Source organism: Pecten maximus, chromosome 19, assembly GCF_902652985.1.
Source record: "Pecten maximus chromosome 19, xPecMax1.1, whole genome shotgun sequence".
In the NCBI taxonomy this organism is placed as follows: Eukaryota; Metazoa; Mollusca; class Bivalvia; order Pectinida; family Pectinidae; genus Pecten; species Pecten maximus.
The window spans coordinates 27,301,309-27,324,469 of NC_047033.1; the positions used below are offsets into that span (position 1 = coordinate 27,301,309).

General features: G+C 37.8%; 1 protein-coding gene across 2 annotated transcripts in view; it reads left to right on the forward strand.

Annotated features, from left to right (window-relative positions):
- Window positions 1-1,044: 1,044 nt before the first annotated feature.
- LOC117317959 (alpha-catulin-like) overlaps window positions 1,045-23,161 on the forward strand; it is a 43,977-nt gene continuing 21,860 nt past the window's right edge. The window contains exons 1-12 of one of the 2 annotated variants that reach the window (XM_033872927.1): window positions 1,045-1,151; window positions 9,537-9,726; window positions 9,922-10,100; window positions 11,794-11,913; window positions 12,206-12,295; window positions 12,828-13,043; window positions 13,376-13,582; window positions 14,677-14,754; window positions 15,353-15,511; window positions 15,805-15,897; window positions 17,914-18,099; window positions 21,859-21,879. In XM_033872927.1, the coding sequence (XP_033728818.1) occupies window positions 1,065-1,151; window positions 9,537-9,726; window positions 9,922-10,100; window positions 11,794-11,913; window positions 12,206-12,295; window positions 12,828-13,043; window positions 13,376-13,582; window positions 14,677-14,754; window positions 15,353-15,511; window positions 15,805-15,897; window positions 17,914-18,099; window positions 21,859-21,879 (1,626 nt within the window). In that variant the 5' untranslated portion in view covers window positions 1,045-1,064. The remainder of the gene's footprint in view (window positions 1,152-9,536; window positions 9,727-9,921; window positions 10,101-11,793; window positions 11,914-12,205; window positions 12,296-12,827; window positions 13,044-13,375; window positions 13,583-14,676; window positions 14,755-15,352; window positions 15,512-15,804; window positions 15,898-17,913; window positions 18,100-21,858; window positions 21,880-23,161) is intronic. The other variant, XM_033872928.1, reaches the window with a different exon arrangement.

Here is a 23,161-nt window from a genome sequence, read left to right on the forward strand (position 1 = left end):
ATAATTTTTCGCGGGAAGAAGTATCACAGTTCCCCAGCTGATCATAGACTCTCTCGGCTGAGTAAATTACCAGCAAATCTTTTTGCGGATTTTATTTATTTATTCTTTTTTATCTCATTATCATGAACGCCATTGAACAAGAAATGTGTGACCATAGGTCTATAAATAGTAAACATAACAAAACATACGGACCATGACAGATTAATATTCCAGTTAAGGAAAAAATGGTAAGCATTTTGGTTTTTACCAATTTAGTTAATTCAGATATCTGTACTTAAATACAGGTATATATATTTAAATGCATCGAGGTTCATTGTGCACACTGTTAGAATTACTTCGTTGCCCAATATTAACATCCCAAGTAATTCGTATCCTGCAGACATACCTTTGCAAGAATCCAGTGTTATGCGGACAATTACCGTTTACTGATTTGACCCATATGATAAAGATTTTTGCATATATTTAAGAAAGAGATATCAGTATCTTAAATAAAGATATATTTAATTCAAATGCAGATGTCTGTCTTTAATATAAAATTCGCGTATCTTTATTAGAAATATAGAGATATCTCTATTTTAAAAGAAATTGAAATATACCATGTAGGGCAAGAGGATCGAAACTCCGGCTAAAGACACGCAAGATATATTTCCACCTTTCTAGTGTGTCTTGTGCTTTCCATTGGTCCACAATATAAGCAAATTAAAAATGATAATTTAGACCTAATACCATATTCTTAAATTATCAACGTAGGTTGGGAAATTCGTGCCAAGTCCCTGTGCAACTTGCCAGATGTTTCGCTTGAATGATCACATGCATAAACTTTACCTTTGACCTTTGATTTTGCGAATTAGAAGGGTCGCTTAATATCTAAAAATATATATCACAAATAATTGATAAAAGTGAACACAAATCATAATTATGCTCATAAAGTATGAATATTACGTCAAAAAATCAAACTGACAGGACAAGAACTTTCCCCAAACAGGATAGAAAATAATTATTTTCTAAGCGTTCAAGCGGCCATATGACCCCTGACCCCAGCAGCGACGTCAGTAAACTGGAAAATGGCTCAGTCGAAGAGTGATGCTAGGTTATCGCTGGAAATCCGGACAAAATCTGTGGAGCAGACTCTCATTCCACTGGTCACACAGGTAGGCAACTATATCATGCTCCGATAATGTCCCTCTGATGCGTGCATATTGTCCCAGCATCCGCAAGCAGGATGCAATTCCCGGCATCGTATTGATTGAGTCATGATGCGGTCTGCGACAATGGACATCTGAGCTGATAAACTTGAATTAATGAAAGTCTGGAAAAAGATATGTATGACTCAGTCTGACACTTTCCAGATTCAAGTATTTACTGTCTGTCCAAAGATTGATAAACGTTCGTTGAATTAAAATTCTCATTCGTGAAGAATTGTTGACATTTATTGATCACGGCAATCATAAATTATACAATTTCGATAAAACCCCGATCTCGGACATGTCTATGACATGTATAAATAGGACTGCACTCTCTGTGTTATATGTAGGACTTCCCTGTGTTGTGTTCTGAATCACAGGAGCTTGACACATAAACAGTGTACATGTATATATATATAGTTAGACCTATAGACTCATAGCTTTATATTTATTGGATTGCTGAGGCAATAAACTGTACGTATACACATCAAACACCTTTATGTGTCCAGCACCTGTACATGTGTACTGAAGCAATTTATTTACCTGAGCTGTCAGTATCTTAGCCAGACTTATAGTACTAGATCCACATGACAAATTTTCCTAAGGTAGTTCTTTCCTTGATAGCTTGTAGTAAAATATATACATGTATATTGATTGTGTGGTAACTTATCTATATGGGGGAAATATCATAATGCTCTGTTTGTACAAGTGCCCAAATTATTTGCTGGGCTCGCGCTACAAATTTATGCAAATTCCAATCCAAACACTAATATGCAAAAAATAAAAGAAGTTTTGACGTGATCATGAGACGACGGAAATAAAAATTTAACAACACAATGTCATTGTGAATTCACCTGTATATATTTGTATCCTACACATGAATGTAGTAGTAAAATTTGCTAACAGAAAAAATAATCATTTTAGCATTTTGCATCGCTAGAGCATTTGGTAAATTTCTAAAAAGAAATCAACAGCATTAGCAAATCTTACTAAGGACATTTTCTTCTACCTCTGGGGCAGATTTGGTATCATCCAAATGTAATTTATTTCACTGACTGTAGATCTAGAGTTTTATTCTGGTATGGTATTGTATGTGAATTAGCACAGACAAATTAATTTGGCCTTCATGCAGTTATTAAGATCACAACTACATTTACAAAGAAAAAAGTTGTTAGATTTGTACATGTGCAGCAATTCCCTATTTCAGTTCATTCATATTAGGGGGAGGGGGAGGTGGTATTGTAGCCAAACTGGACCAGGTCGATCATCGGTGACAAGGTAGCTCAATTGGTAGAGCATCCGGCTAGTGTTCGGAGGTCCCGGGTTCAAACCCCGGTCTGGCCGTGCATTTTTCCACTCCTACTACACTATAGGTTGCGATCATCTCTGTCTGTCTGTTTGTCAGTCTATCCACTCAGTTTTCCGCACTTTTCTCAGTCATGATTCAAGGTATGTTGGTGAAAGATGGTATATGTAACTTCAGGGATTGACAGTAACTTAATCACCTTGACAGACCGCCGGGCTGCTAGGGTTTGGAATGAGGCAGCCCGGGCTGCCAAAGGTGATGCCCCTCTTGGGGGATTAGGGGGCATTGTCCTTACCTCAATACTGAGGGGAAAAAAATGAATATTCTAGATGCAGTTTCCTGCATTCTAGTTTATGCTGAGCATAAAAATATTAGAACTGACACCAATGCGTTTCATGAAAAAAGTTTTGAAAATAACATTTTTGAAGTAAATGTCTTACGTAAATTTCAGTTGGACATTATATATATATACATTTGACTGAAAATGTTGGCAGGCCACAGGGCTGCTGGTCTTGACATTCTGGCAGCCTGACCAGATTCAAGGCAGCCCAGGGCTGCCGGGCTACTGTTAGTGTCAATCCCTGAACTTCAGTATTAGTAGCTACAGATCAGCTTTCAGTTTCATGTTTTTTTGGTCATGGTAAAGGTCACTGTTACTATTTTTAGTGAGGGCCGGCCCATATAGAGGGACATCCAGCATGTTTAATTTGTTACCTATTGGGTATATACATGCATTATACTGTGCTGTACCCCCATTGTTGGCAGTTTTGTTAGGTATGTATGTTAAAGTTGTCCAACAGAGAAATTAAAATCATGACGTAGAGAGGAGTATCTTAATGAATATATCCCTAGAACTTAACTTTATTGTGTTCAAGTCAATTCAACTCGACTATAATAAATGAGTCTTTAATATATAGGGCAGCAGAAGAAATGTCATTTATAAGCTGTTAGTGTCAAAATGGCAGCTCCAGCTGTATGTGTGCTTACCAGGGAGTAAGTTATTAAAGGCCCAACCACATAATATTATTATTTTGTGAATCGCTTTGAGACTGTATACATATATTGCTATGTTGCTGTAGCGGTATATAAAAACTCCAAATTATTAAATCGTCATTGTTATAGAACTAATCAACTAATAGGTTTACCTCAAATACTTCTGCTACAGATTAAAATTCCTTACAGTGACATAAAAAGAAGTCTATGCAATGAAGTAAAGACATGTAATTAAAGGAAAGCTGGGAATTCATCTCGGAAATGAATGGGACAACATTCGGACTACAGTGGAAATGTAATTCCCATTAGATAAACAGCTGCACAAACGAAAAACAATCTGAAGCAGGGCTTTCTCTGAGAGCTTTTTGGGGGCCATTATAATCAGTCTCTTTCCCTATTGAAATTACTTCATATTGTATAATGGCTTAGTTATAATTACAGCACCATTCATGCAATCTTAATTAAAATCATTGAATGTCATATACAGTCCTCTCCGACTTACTAGCATTAACACTGTATGTTGGTGTTCCATAAGATGAAATAAATTATATTTAATGTTACTGAACATAAATACTACAGATGGTGGCCATGGCTTATTGGAGGTACAAGAGGAAGTCGGGGCCTATTGGATGATAAATATGTCACTAAACTTTGATACAAGAGGAAGTCGGGGCCTATTGGAGGATAAATATGTCACTAAACTTTGATACAAGAGGTGGGGGCTTATTGGAGGATGAATATGTCACTAAACTTTGATACAAGAGGTGGGGGCTTATTGGAGGATGAAGATGTCACTAAACTTTGATACAAGAGGTGGGGGCTTATTTGAGGATAAATATGTCACTAAACTTTGATACAAGAGGTGGGGGCTTATTGGAGGATAAATATGTCACTAAACTTTGATACAAGAGGTGGGGGCTTATTGGAGGATAAATATGTCACTAAACTTTGATACAAGAGGTGGGGGCTTATTGGAGGATAAATATGTCACTAAACTTTGATACAAAAGGTGGGGGCTTATTGGAGGATAAATATGTCACTAAACTTTGATACAAGAGGTGGGGGCTTAATGGAGGATAAATATGTCACTAAACTTTAATACAAGAGGTGGGGGCTTATTGGAGGATAAATATGTCACTAAACTTTGATACAAGAGGTGGGGGCTTATTGGAGGATAAATATGTCACTAAACTTTGATACAAGAGGTGGGGGCTTATTGGAGGATAAATATGTCACTAAACTTTTACACTAGAGGAGGGGGCTTATTGGAGGATAAATTTGTCACTAAACTTTGATACAAGAGGTGGGGGCTTATTGGAGGATGAATATGTCACTAAACTTTGATACAAGAGGTGGGGGCTTATTGGAGGATAAATATGTCAATTAACTTCGATACAAGAGGTGGGGGCTTATTGGAGGATAAATATGTCACTAAACTTTGATACAAGAGGTGGGGGCTTATTGGAGGATAAATATGTCACTAAACTTTGATACAAGAGGTGGGGGCTTATTGGAGGATAAATATGTCACTAAACTTTGATACAAGAGGTGGGGGCTTATTGGAGGATAAATATGTCACTTAACTTTGATACAAGAGGTGGGGGCTTATTGGAGGATAAATATGTCACTAAACTTTGATACAAGAGGTGGGGGCTTATTTGAGGATGAATATGTCACTAAACTTTGATACAAGAGGTGGGGGCTTATTGGAGGATAAATATGTCACTTAACTTTGATACAAGAGGTGGGGGCTTATTGGAGGATAAATATGTCACTAAACTTTGATACAAGAGGTGGGGGCTTATTGGAGGATAAATATGTCACTAAACTTTGATACAAGAGGTGGGGGCTTATTGGAGGATAAATATGTCACTAAACTTTGATACAAGAGGTGGGGGCTTATTGGAGGATAAATATGTCACTAAACTTTGATACAAGAGATGGGGGCTTATTGGAGGATAAATATGTCACTAAACTTTGATACAAGAGGTGGGGGCTTATTGGAGGATAAATATGTCACTAAACTTTGATACAAGAGGTGGGGGCTTATTGGAGGATAAATATGTCACTAAACTTTGATACAAGAGATGGGGGCTTATTGGAGGATGAATATGTCACTAAACTTTGATACAAGAGATGGGGGCTTATTGGAGGATAAATATGTCACTAAACTTTAATACAAGAGGTGGGGGCTTATTGGAGGATAAATATGATACTAAACTTTTACACTAGGGGAGGTTCTTGTTTGAGGATAAATATGATATAACACTTTTACACTATGGGAGGGGGTTGTTTGAGGATAAATATGATACAAAACTTTTACACTATGGGAGGGGGTTGTTTGAGGATAAATATGATACAAAACTTTTACAATATGGGAGGGGCTTGTTTGAGGATAAATATGATACAAAACTTTTACAATATGGGAGGGGCTTATTTGAGGATAAATATGGTACTATATGGTGTTGTACATCAGCCCAGCTGAACTTTTGTTTGTCCAGAGATCTCCCACATTTTTAAACTGATTTCTTTGAAATTTATAGATATTTCCCTGAACAGCATTTTGATTCAACTTTTTTGCATTTAGTTATTTCCCATACTTGCTTATCTCTATAAAGATCCTCGCCTTCAGTTGATTTTTTTCCAATTTCTCTGTTAATTAAACTTTTTAGACTTTTCTAATAACAGGAACTTTTACTTCCTCATTGCCATTTTCATTTGACAATTAATCTTACATTTCAGTATTTAAAGCCACTTGTTACATAGCATTTCTTTTTGAAATGGAATAATTATAAGTGAATATTGTTCCGACCCGCTGTGTTCAGAAACCAGGTTTCACTAGTAAGATCTGTCTGTTTCCTATTGAACAGCACAGGAACCGATCATGTTGTACCGGAATTTTACAGCTTGGCTGCATCTGGTTTACGTTTATTCGAAAAATTCCTGCAACATTATTCATCGGTTTGTCTGGATCTTTGTTTTGATATGCCTTGTGCCATAGTTACTTGTTTACAATGCATGTGGTATGTATAGTAAACAGTTTTGTACGATATATACCTGTACTGAAGCTTGGGCAGACACCTACAGGATTATGAAGACTATATGCGAATCAGCCATTTATCTTTATACTTGTATATATACACATGTTTAAAAGAATCTTAAATTAATTATATCTCTAGAAATTGAAATGAGATATTGAGGTTCTGTAATTATATTGAGGTGAAGCTCAGGGAAATAATAATAAACAATTATATAAGGAGTTATGGCCAGAAATATACTGGGATTTTTAATAAATGATGTACTTTACTGACATTCCGCCATTAAAATCCTACTCCTTGGGTACTTCAGGAAGGAATTTTCACTATAGAACTAGTCTGTAAAATCCTTGGGGTTCTCACTGTTGTTAAAATGGAGGTAACTGTACATGTACATTAATCCTCAAATAAGCCCCCACCCCTAGTGTTGAAGTTTTGTACTGTATTTATCCTCAATAACCATGCATCCTCCCTTAGTTTGAAAGCTTGATACCATATTTCTCCTAAAATCAGCACCTTCCATGCACTGGTACAAAAGTTTAATACCATATACATGTATATATATGTACGTCCCCCTGGTGTAAAAGTTTTGAAGTACATGTATTTATCCTCAAACTAGCTCCAATCCCCTTGTATAAATGTTTAATATCATATCTTCAATTAGTCCTTTTCGCTAGTGTGAAAGCTAAGTTTAATACCGTATTTATCATAAATTAGCCCCTTCCCCTGACCTCGTAAAAGTTTAGTTCCATATTTATCCTTCATATTACTGTAAATGTTGAGTATTAAAGTTCAAGGAGGGCTCATTTAATTGTGTACTACTTGAAGTTAATACTTTTTTAAGATTGATGATTTTGCAAAAATAAAAACCTTTGCTTGTTTGTGGGCAGGGGGTCAATTATGATGTGCAGGTAAATATGGTATCTTATGCTGGATTTTTTGCATTGTAATTTCAAGAAAAGAGGTTTTTGTTTTACATAAATAGTATTAATACTACATAATGTGACTTAAGTTTGATTGATATAAAAGACGTAAGATATTGGGAGAGCCTCAATATCTGTTCGATGTTTTTTGTCAGATATACGATGTTTTTTGTCAGATATACGATGTTTTTTGTCAGATATACGATGTTTTTTGTCAGATATATCCAATGCCTAAAGCATGTTCTATGGTTTATGTTGCTTCCAGATAGTATGTGTTACAAGATAGCTTTTTCATACAGCCTCAAAATACTTACACGAAATGTACACTGAAAGGCCCCATATGTATACGAAAATAAAATGATGATAGCTATTTTACCATCTGGTGTGTGTCAGACCTCGTGGGGTGGTAAAGTAGGAGAACAGACATTTGACCATGGCACACCTCTAATTATACAAAGTCAAACAGCCAACTTGTGTGGAAACGAGGCATACTGTGTTGTCAAAGATAGGAGGGGCCCTAAAGTGATATGATATCTGTATATAATGTGTTGTCATTGATAGAAGGGGCCCTAAAGTGATATGATATCTATATACTAATGTGTTGTCATTGATAGAAGGGGCCCTAAAGACCCTAAAGTGATGTGTAAAATGTTGTTAGTGATTGGTGGGGCCTTTAAAGTGTGTCGATGATAGCAGCTGGAACCAAGACATTTAGTTTCTGATACTTTAATTATCTCTGAGCCACACATGGCTCTGCTGGTTCCTAAATTGAACATATTATAGTGCATTTTTACCAATTTTTTGTTCATACTGGAGAAATTTTATATCATGGTGTATTGTTGGTCAGATCAGTATAAACAGTTATCTAGTCCTGGGCGTTTTCTGAAGGCTTTAAGCTGCCAATAATGGGTTGGGTTCCCAATCAAAATTATTTCATGTTTAAGCCTAATTTCCAAAATTAACAGTTTACTCCAGAAAAAAATCTTTCCGAATTTATAAATTTTCTTCCCAAAATGAGACAAAATGGCCGCATCCTAAACCAGTGAGGAAAAAGAACAATTCAATTTCTTGAGTTAATTAAAATCTATGAATATAGGGGTGTCCAGATGGTTTATACCTAAATACCTAATCATGTTCCTTTAATTCCACCTGCAGCATGTGCATTAGCAGAGCTTTGGCATGGAGCTGTATATATACACAGACTGCTGTAAGGATGATTGGGCCTAGATACGTTGAGCCAAAAGCCTCCATACTCTGTCTGGTTGAACCTAATTTAAAAGTCTTGAATACCAGTGTTTTCGTCCAAAATTTCCAGAACAATTGTAGCTTGTATAGCATGCTTTCAAATTTTTGAAAGCAGAGCCAAAACCAATTTAAATCGTTGTCTATGTGAGATCATGCAGAATAATGATTTTGGGAGATAGATATATATATATATGAGAAAATTAATTGTGTAATAGGAAAAATTATGTCCATAGCTACAGTAGGTCTGGCTACATGTGAGATCCAAACATATGATTTGTGAGTAGATACAATGTTATTATAGAGTTGTGATTAAATTTATCTTCTCACAACAAGTTGTGAATCCCCAGATTCATGGAGGTGTTATATTAACATGAAACATCGTGAAGTAGTTCAAAACCATCACCTCTTACAGAAGTTAGATAGATTTGCCATCCACATTCTCTTGACTGAATTTAAATACATTTTTCATGAAACCAAATAATGTAATTTGTTCATAGTCATCACCTCTTGTAGAAGTTTGTGTATACTAAACCACTCCTTGTAAAAAAATGAGCTAGATTAGTCACCGTTACTAATAATAGATTTTTGTCCATAAATAGAATTTTAAACACCCTCAATGTACCAAATGTATTTTGCATTTGATTCCAAGGAAACCTCATACATTTGTTGATTTTTTATGGGTTCCCCATCATGATAGAGGGGGATTAGATGGTGTATTCTATACATCGTATATTAAAAGATATTGAAGTTTGATTATAATTAACATGTACAATATCACTAACTTTGTCAATTTGCTGCTTCTAATAATCAAATATAGGTACCATAATCTGCATTTGTTTGTACATTTCAGATAACCACATTGGTAAACCACAAGGACCGTCCAAAGGTCACGGATAAGACTGCGAAGGCACTGATCCGTGTCGGACAGGCTGTGAGTTTGGCTGTTGACCGTTTTGTAATAGTTGGTCAGTCCATCGCTGATGACAATGACGACATCAGACAAGATATGTGTGAAGCCTGTGAGGAGGCAAGATCTGCAGGTAAAGTTGACCTTTAATTTGACCTCATTGCTTGACCTTTGAGTTATTCAGTTATACATGTAGTTCAGCATCTTACAAAATGATAATGGAAAAATCAGATAAAAACAAACTCAGAGTTCTTTTTATTAGAGGGTAATTTTGATAATAACTTAACTTGACCTTGACCTTACAATAAAATGCTGTCTTTCTTTACAGGTGTTAGTATCCAGAAACTGACCTCTGTTGACCGAACTTCCAACTACTCAACTCCGAAAACCTTCACAGAAAAGACGGCAATGGTGAGGGCAGCGCGTCAGCTTTTGTCAGCCGTCACCCGTGTCCTACTACTGGCTGACAAGGTCATCGTCAAACAGCTGCTTCTTTCCAAGGACAAGGTCAGTAACAACGGTCAAGGTCATTTAAAAATGTTCTTCTCCAATGCAATACTTTGTAACAAAACTCTATACAATTGTCATATCAAATATTTTCATGGTGTTCAAAGTAGGTAATTTGAGTGAGAATTACTATCTTGTGGGAACATGGATGAAGAGTATCAATAAATGTACAGTCAAACCTGCCTTAGCGACCACCTGAATTAAACGACTTCCTTTCATATGCGACCGTATTTTTTCCTCCCAACGTTATTTACTATACTAGTGACCTGGATTAAGCGACTACCTGTCAGACGCGACTAACGACCATCATTTCCGTGTCCCAAATGCTGAAAAGCGACTTTTTTCAGCGACTTTCCGAGTTTTAAAACGGAAGCAGAAGTCCTAATCAAGAAGAAACCGGACGAACGTGTCTGCTTTTAAAGATTAAAAAATACTTCAGAAATGCATGAAATGTCTTATTCTGTCTCAAAAAATGTATTAATTTATTATCTTTGCCCTGATAACACCCAAAAACGAACTAAACTGTACTTTACTTCTAAAGAATGAAAGAAGGAGATGGGATATGGCGAAAAAACGTCCTCGCCATTCAGACGATTTTCACGAAATTTTGATAGATATAAATAAAAACATTTGCTTGGGAAGTATGAAAAAGAGTGAATAAACAGTCAACTTACTGTTTAACTGAAATTTATGTTCTTTTTGAGACATTAGGACAGATATTTGCCAGTTAAAAACGTCTCCATCGTTATGAAGGAAATGCAGTTACGTGACTAATAATCCGGACGGAAGTCCGGGCCAGGAATTCAGGAATGCAAAAAACATTTTTTTTTTTTTTATGTAAATGTATCCAATACTGGAAATAATCAAATTAGCCATTCAAATTCTTTGATTATTTTTTGTATTTTAAAATAATTTTTTTTTTTATTGTAACATGCTAAAAGAATTTATATATATATACATGTATTAATGAAAATAAAAGAAACTGAATTAAATTTTAAAAAATAAATATTGTACTACATATGTAGAAATGGGGATATTTTTATATATTGTCCATTATTATAAGCATTTTATTTCATTAAGTGAATGGTGATTTTTCTTTCTTTTCTTTTTTTTTCTTTTTTTCTTTCGTTTTCCTCAAGAGGTCTCTGACAGATTTGATTATATTCACAATCTTAATTGATGACTGAGGTAATTCCTTTTCATATACATGTATGTACTAATACTTGTAGCTGATAAATATTACATATGTGGCAGAATAATTATGAACTTTCCTTTTCGGGTCATTTTCTTTGAACCTGGATTAAGAGACCACCTGTCATATGTGACCTTTTTTATTGACTCCCTTGGAAGGTCACATATGACAGGTTCGACTGTATTAAAATTTTGATTTAATCTTGATTAATCTTGAATTGAAAACAGCTTCAGGAATTGATAACATCTCCTCTTACAGGTGTTTTGATTTAGTTAGTCAAACCTGCCTTAGTGACCACCTGAATTAAGTGACTCCTTCTCAGATGTGACCGTTTATATTGTTTTACTTCTGATATTATTTAATGTACTAGGCACCTGATCCTGGATTAACCTGAATTTTTGCTTGTTTTGACTAATTTTTATTATTTCCAACCAGCCGCCACTAACTTTTATTATTTCCAACCAGCCCCCACTATAAATAGGCATCTGTTCTACTTCCCAGGTACTCTCTAGTCTAAATGAGTTGGACACTGTGACGACCTTCACCGACTTTGTCAACTGCTTCAGTCGCTTTGGTAATGAAATGGTGGAGCTGGCTCATCTGACCGGGGATAGACAAAATGTGAGTTCTGTTATATGAAGGATATACCTGCCTATACAAACATTTTAATGAACAGACATGTCATCACAAAGTCTTAATCATATAAAAGCTTGGCATGGATAAAGGTTATTTCAATGTCATATAACCCAGGTACCTAGAGAGAACTTCTCTTTAGCTTGATAGGTTGGGCGTAAGATTAGAAAGCCAGAGGTCCGGGGTTCGAACCCTAGTGGAAGCCATGATTTGAATTTGAATAATCATGCGTTATCTTACATTGGTGCCTGTTCAGGGATTTTTTGACCTATTTTGACAGGATTTGAAGGGAGAGAAGCAGCGTGCTCAGATGGGAGCGGCCCGGGCTATCCTAGAGAAATCTACCATGATGCTGTTGCCTTCCTGTAAAGTAAGTTTTAATTTGGGGGAGTGTCATGTTTTCTCCTTGAATTTCTTTTTTTTTCTCATTTCTTTAATTTTTCAATAAAATAATAATTAATAATCATTCTCCTTGAATTTCAGAGCAGTGCTTGAAAACCTCTCCCAAAAAGTAATAGAAAAATGCTTGAATATTCATACTTTGTCCTTAAATTTTGCTCATTTTGCCCCTTGCCCCTCCATTCCTTCCCTGATTCCTTCCCTGACTCCTTCCTTCCCCCCTCTGATTAATAACACTTCACTACCCCCCACCCCCTCCCCCCGCCATTCCGTCCGTTTTGCGACTCACCCCTTCCCCCTCTCCCCCCCTCGGATTATCTGATTAATAACTCTTTACTACCCCCCCCCCCCCCCCCCCCCCCCCCACCCCCCCAATTCCACTTTGCACCTCACCCCTTTCTGCCCCCACCCTTGATTAATAATACTTTGCTATCCCCCCACTCCATTTGGCCCCCTCACTCCTTCCCAACTCCTGATTGATCAAGTTCTACTGTTCACTTCAGACTTGTCTTCGCCATCCTGACTGTGATACCGCGCGACTCAATAGAGAAGGTGTGTTTGTCCAGATGAGGCGTGCCCTGGACATGATCCACTACATAGTAACGGAAGGTGGCACCGGCCAGGTGAATGGTCATCCGTGCTCGCTGAATAACGGAGATTCCGGTATATGTCTCGATAACGCTCATCACTCCACCAGTCGTTCCATCAGGGAGTTTGAGGTATGTATGTATAAACTTCATTTTCAAGAAAAAAAAAGATGCCTATCATTCAATTATTATTTGATAATAATATCCATCTACTTTTTCATCAGTGGAGAGAATTTGTTATAAAGTTATGTGTTTGTAACAGAAAAATAAATATATTTAATGTTCATCTATTGTGGTACTTACTTTATATACTAAATTCTGTCTCCTTGTCTTTTATAGCATACTGTATCACTGTTTTTATGTTGATGTCATGTTTAATTTCTTATTCATGCATATCCATCTTGCATTGAATGAAAGTTCACTGGACCATGACTACTGTTTCGCTGTCATTCTTTGTTTGACAGGACCTAGTGGAGATGACTCGGGTGACTGGCCTGACCAGCTCCAGCTCTCCGGACAAACTGACCAGTGCCTTGGACGTGGTGGTGGAGACCGCTCAGGACTTTACTGATTCTGCCTACACACCACACGAGAACCGAGAGAAAATCATTGACACACTTAACTGTATGAGAGCTGAACTCCAAATCCTCATCAATGCTGGCCTAAACCAGGTAACTACAAATCCTTATACTGGTCTAAACCAGGTAACTACAAATCCTTATACTGGCCTAAACCAGGTAACTATAAATCCTCATCAATGCTGGCCTAAACCAGGTAACTACAAATCCTTATACTGGCCTAAACCAGGTAACTACAAATCCTTATACTGGCCTAAACCAGGTAACTACAAATCCTTATACTGGCCTAAACCAGGTAACTACAAATCCTTATACTGGCCTAAACCAGGTAACTACAAATCCTAATACTGGCCTAAACCAGGTAACTACAAATCCTTATACTGGTTTAAACCAGGTTAATACAAATCCTTTTACTGGTCTAAACCAGGTAACTACAAATCCTCATCAATGTCAGTCTAAACCAGGTAACTACAAATCCTCATACTGACCTAAACCAGGTAACTACAAATCCTCATACTGGTCTAAACCAGGTAACTACAAATCCTTATACTGACCTAAAAATTTGAGAACACCAAAATAAGTATGTTGATTTAATTCACCAATATTACAAAGTGTATGAAAAAAATGTGAGGTATAGGCAACAGACACTGTGTTTTGTATGAAACATGGTCTACTTAGAGGTGTTGCCAAACTCATTGTTTGTCCCTAACGTTACTTTGTAATTTGACACTGCCATAGCTTAAGCCGGTTTTGTTTGTGTCTGTACTGTCAAAGTTGATAACTAGAAATGCTAACTAGATCATCACAGATTGTAAATTTCCATATATCGCGCATTTGATATCAATGACATCGTCGGATAGGCATAGATTTGTCTGCCCTGTGGTACTTTGGTTGATGGCTGTTTGAGTAAATAGCCTATGTTGATGCTGTACCTCCAGTTCTTGTGTCCTCCATGGCATGAAATCAAATAACTAAATTTCTAAATTCAGCCAACTGGAGTTGAGATTAATACATATTCTTTACTAGTTTATAAGATAATCATTACGAGAGATTTTCTAATGAATTTTTGAAACTGAAATATAATTATATAGCTATAATATGTATGGCTACGGCTGCTGACCGAGTTTCTCCAACAGTGAGTCGACTTGTTACGTTGATTTGACACAAACTTGTGATTGGTTTTGTAGAGGGACCTGAATGTGAGCCTTGACATGGAGACAGCCATTCTGAAGACGGTGTCAGTATCCAAACGTTTAAACAAACTGGTCAGTACTTTTGAGTTCTTAACCCCCATCGATCCTTAAATGACCTTAGAGTGTTAAACAATACGAAATGAAAACCAACTCTTAACACAATCTTTTAATAGCAATTAAACTTTTAAACTGTTATTTCATAGGAGTTATCTCCCTTATGTATTGCAAGGACGATGTGTTCAATACATAAATGAAATTTTATCAAGTCATAGAACAGGTATGGTTCAAAAGAGTTATCTCCCTTCATCAACAATTTTGAATTTCCAGGGCGTTGATTGCAAATATCTAAATACAGACCTGTTTAAAAATGACCTTGAAACAACTTTAACTGATCTTTCTACCAGACTAATTGGTCTATTAGCTATAAAAAGAGTTTACATAAAGGTTTTCTTTTCAATAAATAATTGGAAACAGTGAGTCATGATTAAAATTACAGTTAGGTAATAACACATTTTAGGAAAGACAAAAACTTCAGATGTTGAAAATGCAATTCTGTACTGCAGAGATAAGGAAAATGTCAAACGTTATGGTAGAGATACAAATATTGTTTTCTTTATCTATTCATGTTGTTGCCATAGTGATTTGGTATCAAATTTGTTTCTATATTTAGCTCCAAGATACTGCAATGGAACAGGCCTCGGATCTGTTCAAGACAAATGAGGATCATGAGCTTTTGAAATGTCTCAAGGGTGCAGGGATCGCTGGGGAGGCTGAACGAGTAGAGGAGCTCACTGTCAAGTTTGAGGAGCATATGGAACAACTTGAGGAGGTAGGAACATAACCGATGGAATTCACCTGAACTAATTTAATTTACATATGAAAATAATTCGAAAAGTTTCAACATCAGTGATATTCTGCATTGCTGAATTTGTATGGAGGATGTAAGGCTTACATAGAAAATGGAAACTTGAATTAATCTTGAAGAAACTGTAATCATTATTGATTTGATCCTGTTTGTCATTTGAATTATACAGACAATTGATTCTACAAATTTTCAAAGTTAGAAATGACATTTACCTCTGAAAGAGTGGTTTACTGTAGAGTGGTTTCTCTGTGTTACAGGTATGTAAGCTGTTCCGACACATTGCTACCACAGAGCCTCTAGTCATCGCTGCAGATCATAACGACTCTATCATTAGGACTATAGGACCACTGGTACGTATAGATAAAAATTTGTATTTGGTCCGCAGATGGCACAAACTAAAATTCAGGCCTGGGCCATAACACCAGTCTAAACTGAATTTTAAACCTGGGCCATAACACCAGTCTAAACTGAAATTCAGACCTGGGCCGTAACACCAGTCTAAACTGAAATTCAGGCCTTGGCCATAACACCAGTCTAAACTGAAATTCAGGCCTGGGCCATAACACCAGTCTAAACTGAAATTCAGGCCTGGATCACATAGCCACAATCTAAACCTAATTTCAGACCTGGGCCATATAGCCACAATCTGAACTGAAATTCAGACCGGGGCCATATAGCCACAGTCTAAACTTAATTTCAGACTTGGGTCATACAGCCACAATCTAAACTTAATTTCAGACTTGGGTCATATAGCCACAATCTAAACTGAAATTCAGACCGGGGCCATATAGCCACAATCTAAACTGAAATTCAGACCGGGGCCATATAGCCACAATCTAAACTGAAATTCAGACTTGGGTCATACAGCCACAGTCTAAACAGAATTTGAGACCTGTGTCATGGCTGCCATATTGTAGCTACTCATCCTGAATTAGAAGCAAGATTGTCACTGATGAGTTGTGTTTGGTCCACATCTTGAAATTTTGTTTTCACCGCTGATAGAATACTTCTGGACAGAAAGTTGTATGACTTCATTAATGACATTGAGATAGAATCCTTCTGGACAGAAAGTTCTACGACTTTATTTATGACATTGAGATAGAATACTTCTGGACAGAAAGTTGTATGACTTTATCACTGACATTAAGATAGAATACTTCTGGACAGAAAGTTGTATGACTTTATCACTGACATTAAGATAGAATACTTCTGGACAGAAAGTTGTATGACTTTATTAATGACATTGAGATAGAATACTTCTGGACAGAAAGTTGTATGACTTTATTAACGACATTGAGATAGAATACTTCTGGACAGAAAGTTGTATGACTTTATTTATGACATTGAGATTGAATACTTCTGAACAGAAAGTTGTATGACTTTATTTATGACATTGAGATTGAATACTTCTGGACAGAAAGTTGTATGACTTTATTAATGACATTGAGATAGAATACTTCTGAACAGAAAGTTGTATGACTTTATTAACGACATTGAGATAGAATACTTCTGGACAGAAAGTTGTATGACTTTATTAATGACATTGAGATAGAATACTTCTGGAGAGAAAGTTGTATGACTTTATTAATGACATTGAGATAGAATACTTCTGGACAGAAAGTTGTACTACTTTATTAATGACATTGAGATGGACTTTCACCAAGTGGTATACTAACCTGACCTGTGGTATATTGAAGATGGTGGCCTTGTTGAAAATCTTGTTCCTTTCCTTGACTGGATGACGTTATAGACACTTGATCTTTAGAGAGAAAGGCAAAGTCAATAGTTTGGTTTCAAGATTGACCCATGCAACACTTGAGTTGGTGCTAATACTTTCCATACTAGGTGTCCATGCATCAGCTTTATTTGTACATTAGAATATAGAGGCATGGTGGTTTAGTGGTAGGACACAGGGCTATGTGACCGAAGGGTCGCTAGTTTAAGTCCAGGCACTGGCGCTGTGTTGTATCGTTGAACAAGATACTTTACTTGGTTTAGTTCCAGTCGACTCGCGATCGGCTGTAAATGATTACATATTAGGGCAGGGAGTTGAGACAGACATTGGCTGGTTTCTCAAGGCCCAATAACTAATGATAATAATTTGTGAATAGCTTTGAGACAGCTTTGTTAATGGTGCTGTGATACAGCGGTATATAAAACTCCGAATTATTATCTCAATTACATCAGAAACTTTCAATTATGCCATTGAAAAATTTTAACCTTAAAATCTGTCGTTCAAATGCATTCTTTGACAGCAACTGGTAATTAAGTTATATCCTTCAAAGAAAAAGGGTCAGATTTATAGATTTCGCTTGATCTACAGAAAAAATTGCATCCAATTTAACTACTTTTTTTTTTCCTTCCAGACAATGATGGCGGCAAAAACCCTCAGTCAGTATCCAAATAGTAAGATCGCCAGAGAAAACCTGGACACGTTTTCCGATGCTTGGGAGTCCCAGATTAATGACCTGTCTGTTCTTGTTAAAGAGGTCAATGATGTGTGTCAAGGACGCATGGACAAGCCAGTGTACCTATCCCTTCCCAGACCGGGGGTCAGTATAATAATCTTGTTGTCCTCATATGGAGTCTGTAATTGTGGTTATCATTTTCACTTTATGTCTTTTATACATCTTCTTTTTTGGGGAAGGAGATGGGAGTACTGGTACTGTGGGGAGGGGGTAATGTACAGTGAGGTGGGGGGGGGTAGTAGTTGTACTGAGGGGAGGGGGAGTAATGTACAGTGAGGTGGGGAGGGAGAGAGTAGTGGTACCGAGTGAAGGGGGCAGTAATGTACAGTGAGGTGGGGGGGGGGGGGGGGGGTAATGTACAGTGAGGTGGGGAGGGAGAGAGTAGTGGTACCGAGTGAAGGGGGCAGTAATGTACAGTGAGGTGGGGGGGGGTAATATACAGTGAGGTGGGGGGGGGGGAGTAATATACAGTGAGGTGGGGAGGGGGGAGAGTAGTGGTACCGAGGGGAGGGGGAGGGGGGAGTAATGTACAGTGAGGGGGGGGGGAGTAATGTACAGTGAGGGGGGGGGGGGGGGGGAGGGGAGTAATGTACAGTGAGGTGGGGGGGGGAGAGTAGTGGTACCGAGGGAGGGGGAGAATGTATAGTGAGGGGGGGGGAGTAATGTACAGTGAGGTGGGGGGAGGGGAGTAATGTACAGTGAGGTGGGGGGGGAGAGTAGTGGTACCGAGGGGAGGGGGAGTAATATACAGTGAGGTCGGGGAGTAGTGGTACCGAGGGGTGGGTGTAGTGGTACCATGGGGAGGGGGCCTGGGGTAGTGGTACCATGGGAGGGGGCCGGGGTAGTGGTACCATGGGGAGGGGACCGGGGGTAGTGGTACCTTTGGGGGGGGGGGGGGAGTATTGGTAACATGGTCCTGGGAGTAGTGGTACAGAGGGGAGGGTGTAGTGGTATCATGGGGAGGGGTAAGAGGTACCATGGGGAGGGGGCCGGGGGTAGTGGGTACCATGGGGAGGGGGCCGGGGGAAGTTGGTACCTTTTTTGGGGGGGGGGGGGGGGGGGGGGGAGGGGGGGGAGTAGTGGTACCGAGGGGAGGGTGTAGTGGTATCATGGGGAGGGGGAAGTGGTACCATGGGGAGGGGGAAGTGGTATTGTGGGGGAAGGGGTAGTGGTACAGTGGATAGGGGGAGTCGATTAGTGTTACTGTGGGGAGGAAAGGTGTTGCAATAGAAGTATATAGTAGGGGGGAAGGGAAGTGATACTGTAGGGATGAAGAGCTTGGCTTTAATTAGGTGACCTTTAATTTTCTAATCGCCTTTTGTCTGTTTTGCATCATCCGCCCTTTAACTATTTACATTTTAGACCTATTCTCCAAAACTAGAAAATTCAATGAAATTTCAAAGGAAGCTTCCATAGCTAAAGGTCAACCAAAATTGTTAATTATATGGTACCCTCCCCCAGGGGCCTGAAGGGCAATGCCAAAAAGGATCAAACTGACTAAAATTTCAAAAATCTTCTTTTCAACTCCCAGATATGGTAGAATCAAAATAATACTCCTCACAGATACAAAGGTCTTAGGTCCTTTACCAAAATTGTGAATTTCATGGCCCTGCCGGGGTCTTATGTATGCCCCTGGGGAGGGGGTAAAGTTTACTATAGTTTATATAGATAAAATACATTTTTGAGCATTATTTGTTTCAATTGCTTTGGAAAATAATACAAACTTGGTTAGAATTATCAGTATGGGATGTCTGTTGAATAGTATGTGCATTTTGGCACTGACTGACCCCAGGGGACTTATGGGCAGGGTCAAATTAACGGAAATTTCAAAAAGCTTCGGATCTTCTCAAGACCCAAATAAGGTAGGATCAAATATACTTTCATAGATGAAAAGGTCTTAAGGTGCTTTACCAAAATTGTGGATTTCATGACTCTGGGGTCTCATGTTTGCCCCTGGGGAGGGAGGTAAACTTTACGTTAGTTTACATAGGGAAATCACATTTTTTACTATCATTTGTTTAATATTATTTCTATTGGAATTCATTAAAGCTTTGTTAACATTATCAGCTTGATGGATAATGCACATGTTGGTCCTGACTGAGCCCCTGGCCTTACAGGCGGGGTCAAAAAGGGTTGTATTAACTGAAACATTTCAAAATTCAGGGGACTGTTAAGGCCCATGGGACTCTTGTTTTCAAGAATATCTTACGGCAAATGATGACCGTTGAACAAAACCGCTAAGAATCCTGAATAAACTGTCATTAAGAATGTGTAGGGAACAGTGCCACCATCGACATCACTACATATATGTATTTCAGACAAACTGGTTGAAAATTAATAAAAGTGTATTAAATTATTTGAGATTAATTAAATGGCATAACTCATTTTCTCGTGGTATAAGTTCTTGATATAAATCTGAAGAATGTATAAGGAAAAAAATGTTGCAGCTTCCTTAATGTCAAAATTATGCCACCTCGGAACAAGATATCTTGATGACAGGATAAGGGCTTGAAACTACAACTGAAGCACTTATAATGGTTTCATAACTGTTGTGGTCAGTTTAATCTGACTGACCTCATCTTAGATATTACAAACTGGTTATCAAACGTATAGTGGTAGTGAAATGTACAGTTGTATATGTTAAGTCTGCGTGTCTTAAGTATTCAGACACATTCCTGTCTGTCAATGTATTTTACGTCTGTAGACACAATCCTGTCTGTCCCTGTGTCTCTAGTCTGTATACACAATCCTGTCTGTCCATGTGTCTTTAGTCTATAGACACAATCCTGTCTGTCCATGTGTCTTAAGTGTTCAGACACAATCCTGGATGTCCCTGTGTCTTAAGTGTTCAGACACAATCCTGTCTGTCCATGTGTCTTAAGTCTGTAGACACAATCCTGTCTGTCAATGTGTCTTAAGTGTTCAGACACAATCCTGTCTGTCTGTGTGTCTTAAGTCTGTAGGCACAATCCTGTCTGTGTGTGTGTCCCTAGTCTGTAGACACAATCCTGTCTGTGTGTGTGTCCCTAGTCTGTAGACACAATCCTGTCTGTGTGTGTGTGTCTTAAGTCTGTAGACACAATCCTGTCTGTGTGTGTGTCTCTAGTCTGTAGACACAATCCTGTCTGTCTGTGTGTCTCTAGTCTGTAGACACAATCCTGTCTGTCTGTGTGTCTCTAGTCTGTAGACACAATCCTGTCTGTCCATGTGTCCCTAGTCTGTAGACACAATCCTGTCTGTGTGTGTGTGTCTTAAGTCTGTAGACACAATCCTGTCTGTCCGTGTGTCTCTAGTCTGTAGACACAATCCTGTCTGTCCGTGTGTCTCTAGTCTGTAGACACAATCATGTCTGTCTGTGTGTCTCTAGTCCACAGACACAATCCTGTCTGTCCGTGTGTCCCTAGTCTGTAGACACAATCCTGTCTGTCCGTGTGTCTCTAGTCTGTAGACACAATCCTGTCTGTCCGTGTGTCTTTAGTCTATAGACACAATCCTGTGTGTCCATGTGTCTTAAGTGTTCAGACACAATCCTGTCTGTCGATGTGTTTTAAGTGTTCAGACACATTCCTGTCTGTCAATGTGTCTTAATCTATAGACACAATTCTGTCCGTCAATGTGTCTTAAGTGTTCAGACACAATCCTGGCTGTCCCTGTGTCTTTAGTAGGTAGACATATTCCTGTCTATCCATGTGACATGTACTGACAATAATAAAGAAGATTTCCTGAGACGGTGCTGTATTATAATATATTTAATCCAGTGATATGCCTGTTAATAGTTAAGTATTGTACACATCTTGTCTAACTTGTTGAATCCTGTTAATGCTGCTTGGTCATGGACTCTAGGTGACACCATCTTCTCCTGTAGTAAGTACAATTTTGTTTACCAAGAGTTCAGATTCCTTTAGTAATTTTGTTCAATTTTGTTCACCAATACCATTGTTCAGTTTCCTGTTTTAAGTTCATTTTTGTTCACCAATACCAGTGTTCAGTTTCCTTTTTTATGTTTAATTTTGTTCACCAATACCATTGTTCAGTTTCCTGTTTTAAGTTCATTTTTGTTCACCAATACCAGTGTTCAGTTTCCTTTTTTATGTTTAATTTTGTTCACCAATACCATTGTTCAGTTTCCTGTTTTAAGTTCATTTTTGTTCACTAATACCAGTGTTCAGTTTCCTGTTTTAAGTTCATTTTTGTTCAAAATACCAGTGTTCAGTTTCCTGTAATAAGATCAGTTTTGTTCACCAATACCAGTGTTCAGTTTCCTGTAATAAGTTCATTTTTGTTCACCAATACCAGTGTTCAATTTCCTGTTTTAAGTTCAATTTTGTTCACTAATACCAGTGTTCAATTTCCTGTAATAAGTTCAGTTTTGTTCACCAATACCAGTGTTCAATTTCCTGTAATAAGTTCAGTTTTGTTCACCAATACCAGTGTTCAGTTTCCTGTTTTAAGTTCTGTTTTGTTCACCAATACCATTGTTCAGTTTCCTGTAATAAGTTCATTTTTGTTCATCAATACCAGTGTTCAGTTTCCTGTTTTAAGTTCATTTTTGTTCACAATACCAGTGTTCAGTTTCCCGTTTTAAGTTCAGTTTTGTTCACCAATACCAGTGTTCAATTTCCTGTAATAAGTTCAGTTTTGTTCACCAATACCAGTGTTCAGTTTCCTGTTTCAAGTTCATTTTTGTTCACCAATACCAGTGTTCAGTTTCCTGTTTTAAGTTCATTTTTGTTCACAATACCAGTGTTCTATTTCATATAGTAAGTTCAGTTTTGTTCACCAATACCAGTGTTCAGTTTCCTGTTTTATGTTCAATTTTGTTCACCAATACCAGTGTTCAGTTTCCTGTTTTAAGTTCATTTTTGTTCACCAATACCAGTGTTCAGTTTCCTGTTTTAAGTTCATTTTTGTTCACAATACCAGTGTTCAGTTTCCTGTTTTAAGTTCATTTTTGTTCACCAATACCAGTGTTCAGTTTCCTGTTTTAAGTTCATTTTTGTTCACCAATACCAGTGTTCAGTTTCCTGTTTTATGTTCAATTTTGTTCACCAATACATGAGTGTTCAGTTTCCTGTTTTAAGTTCATTTTTGTTCACCAATACCAGTGTTCAATTTCCTGTTTTAAGTTCAATTTTGTTCACCAATA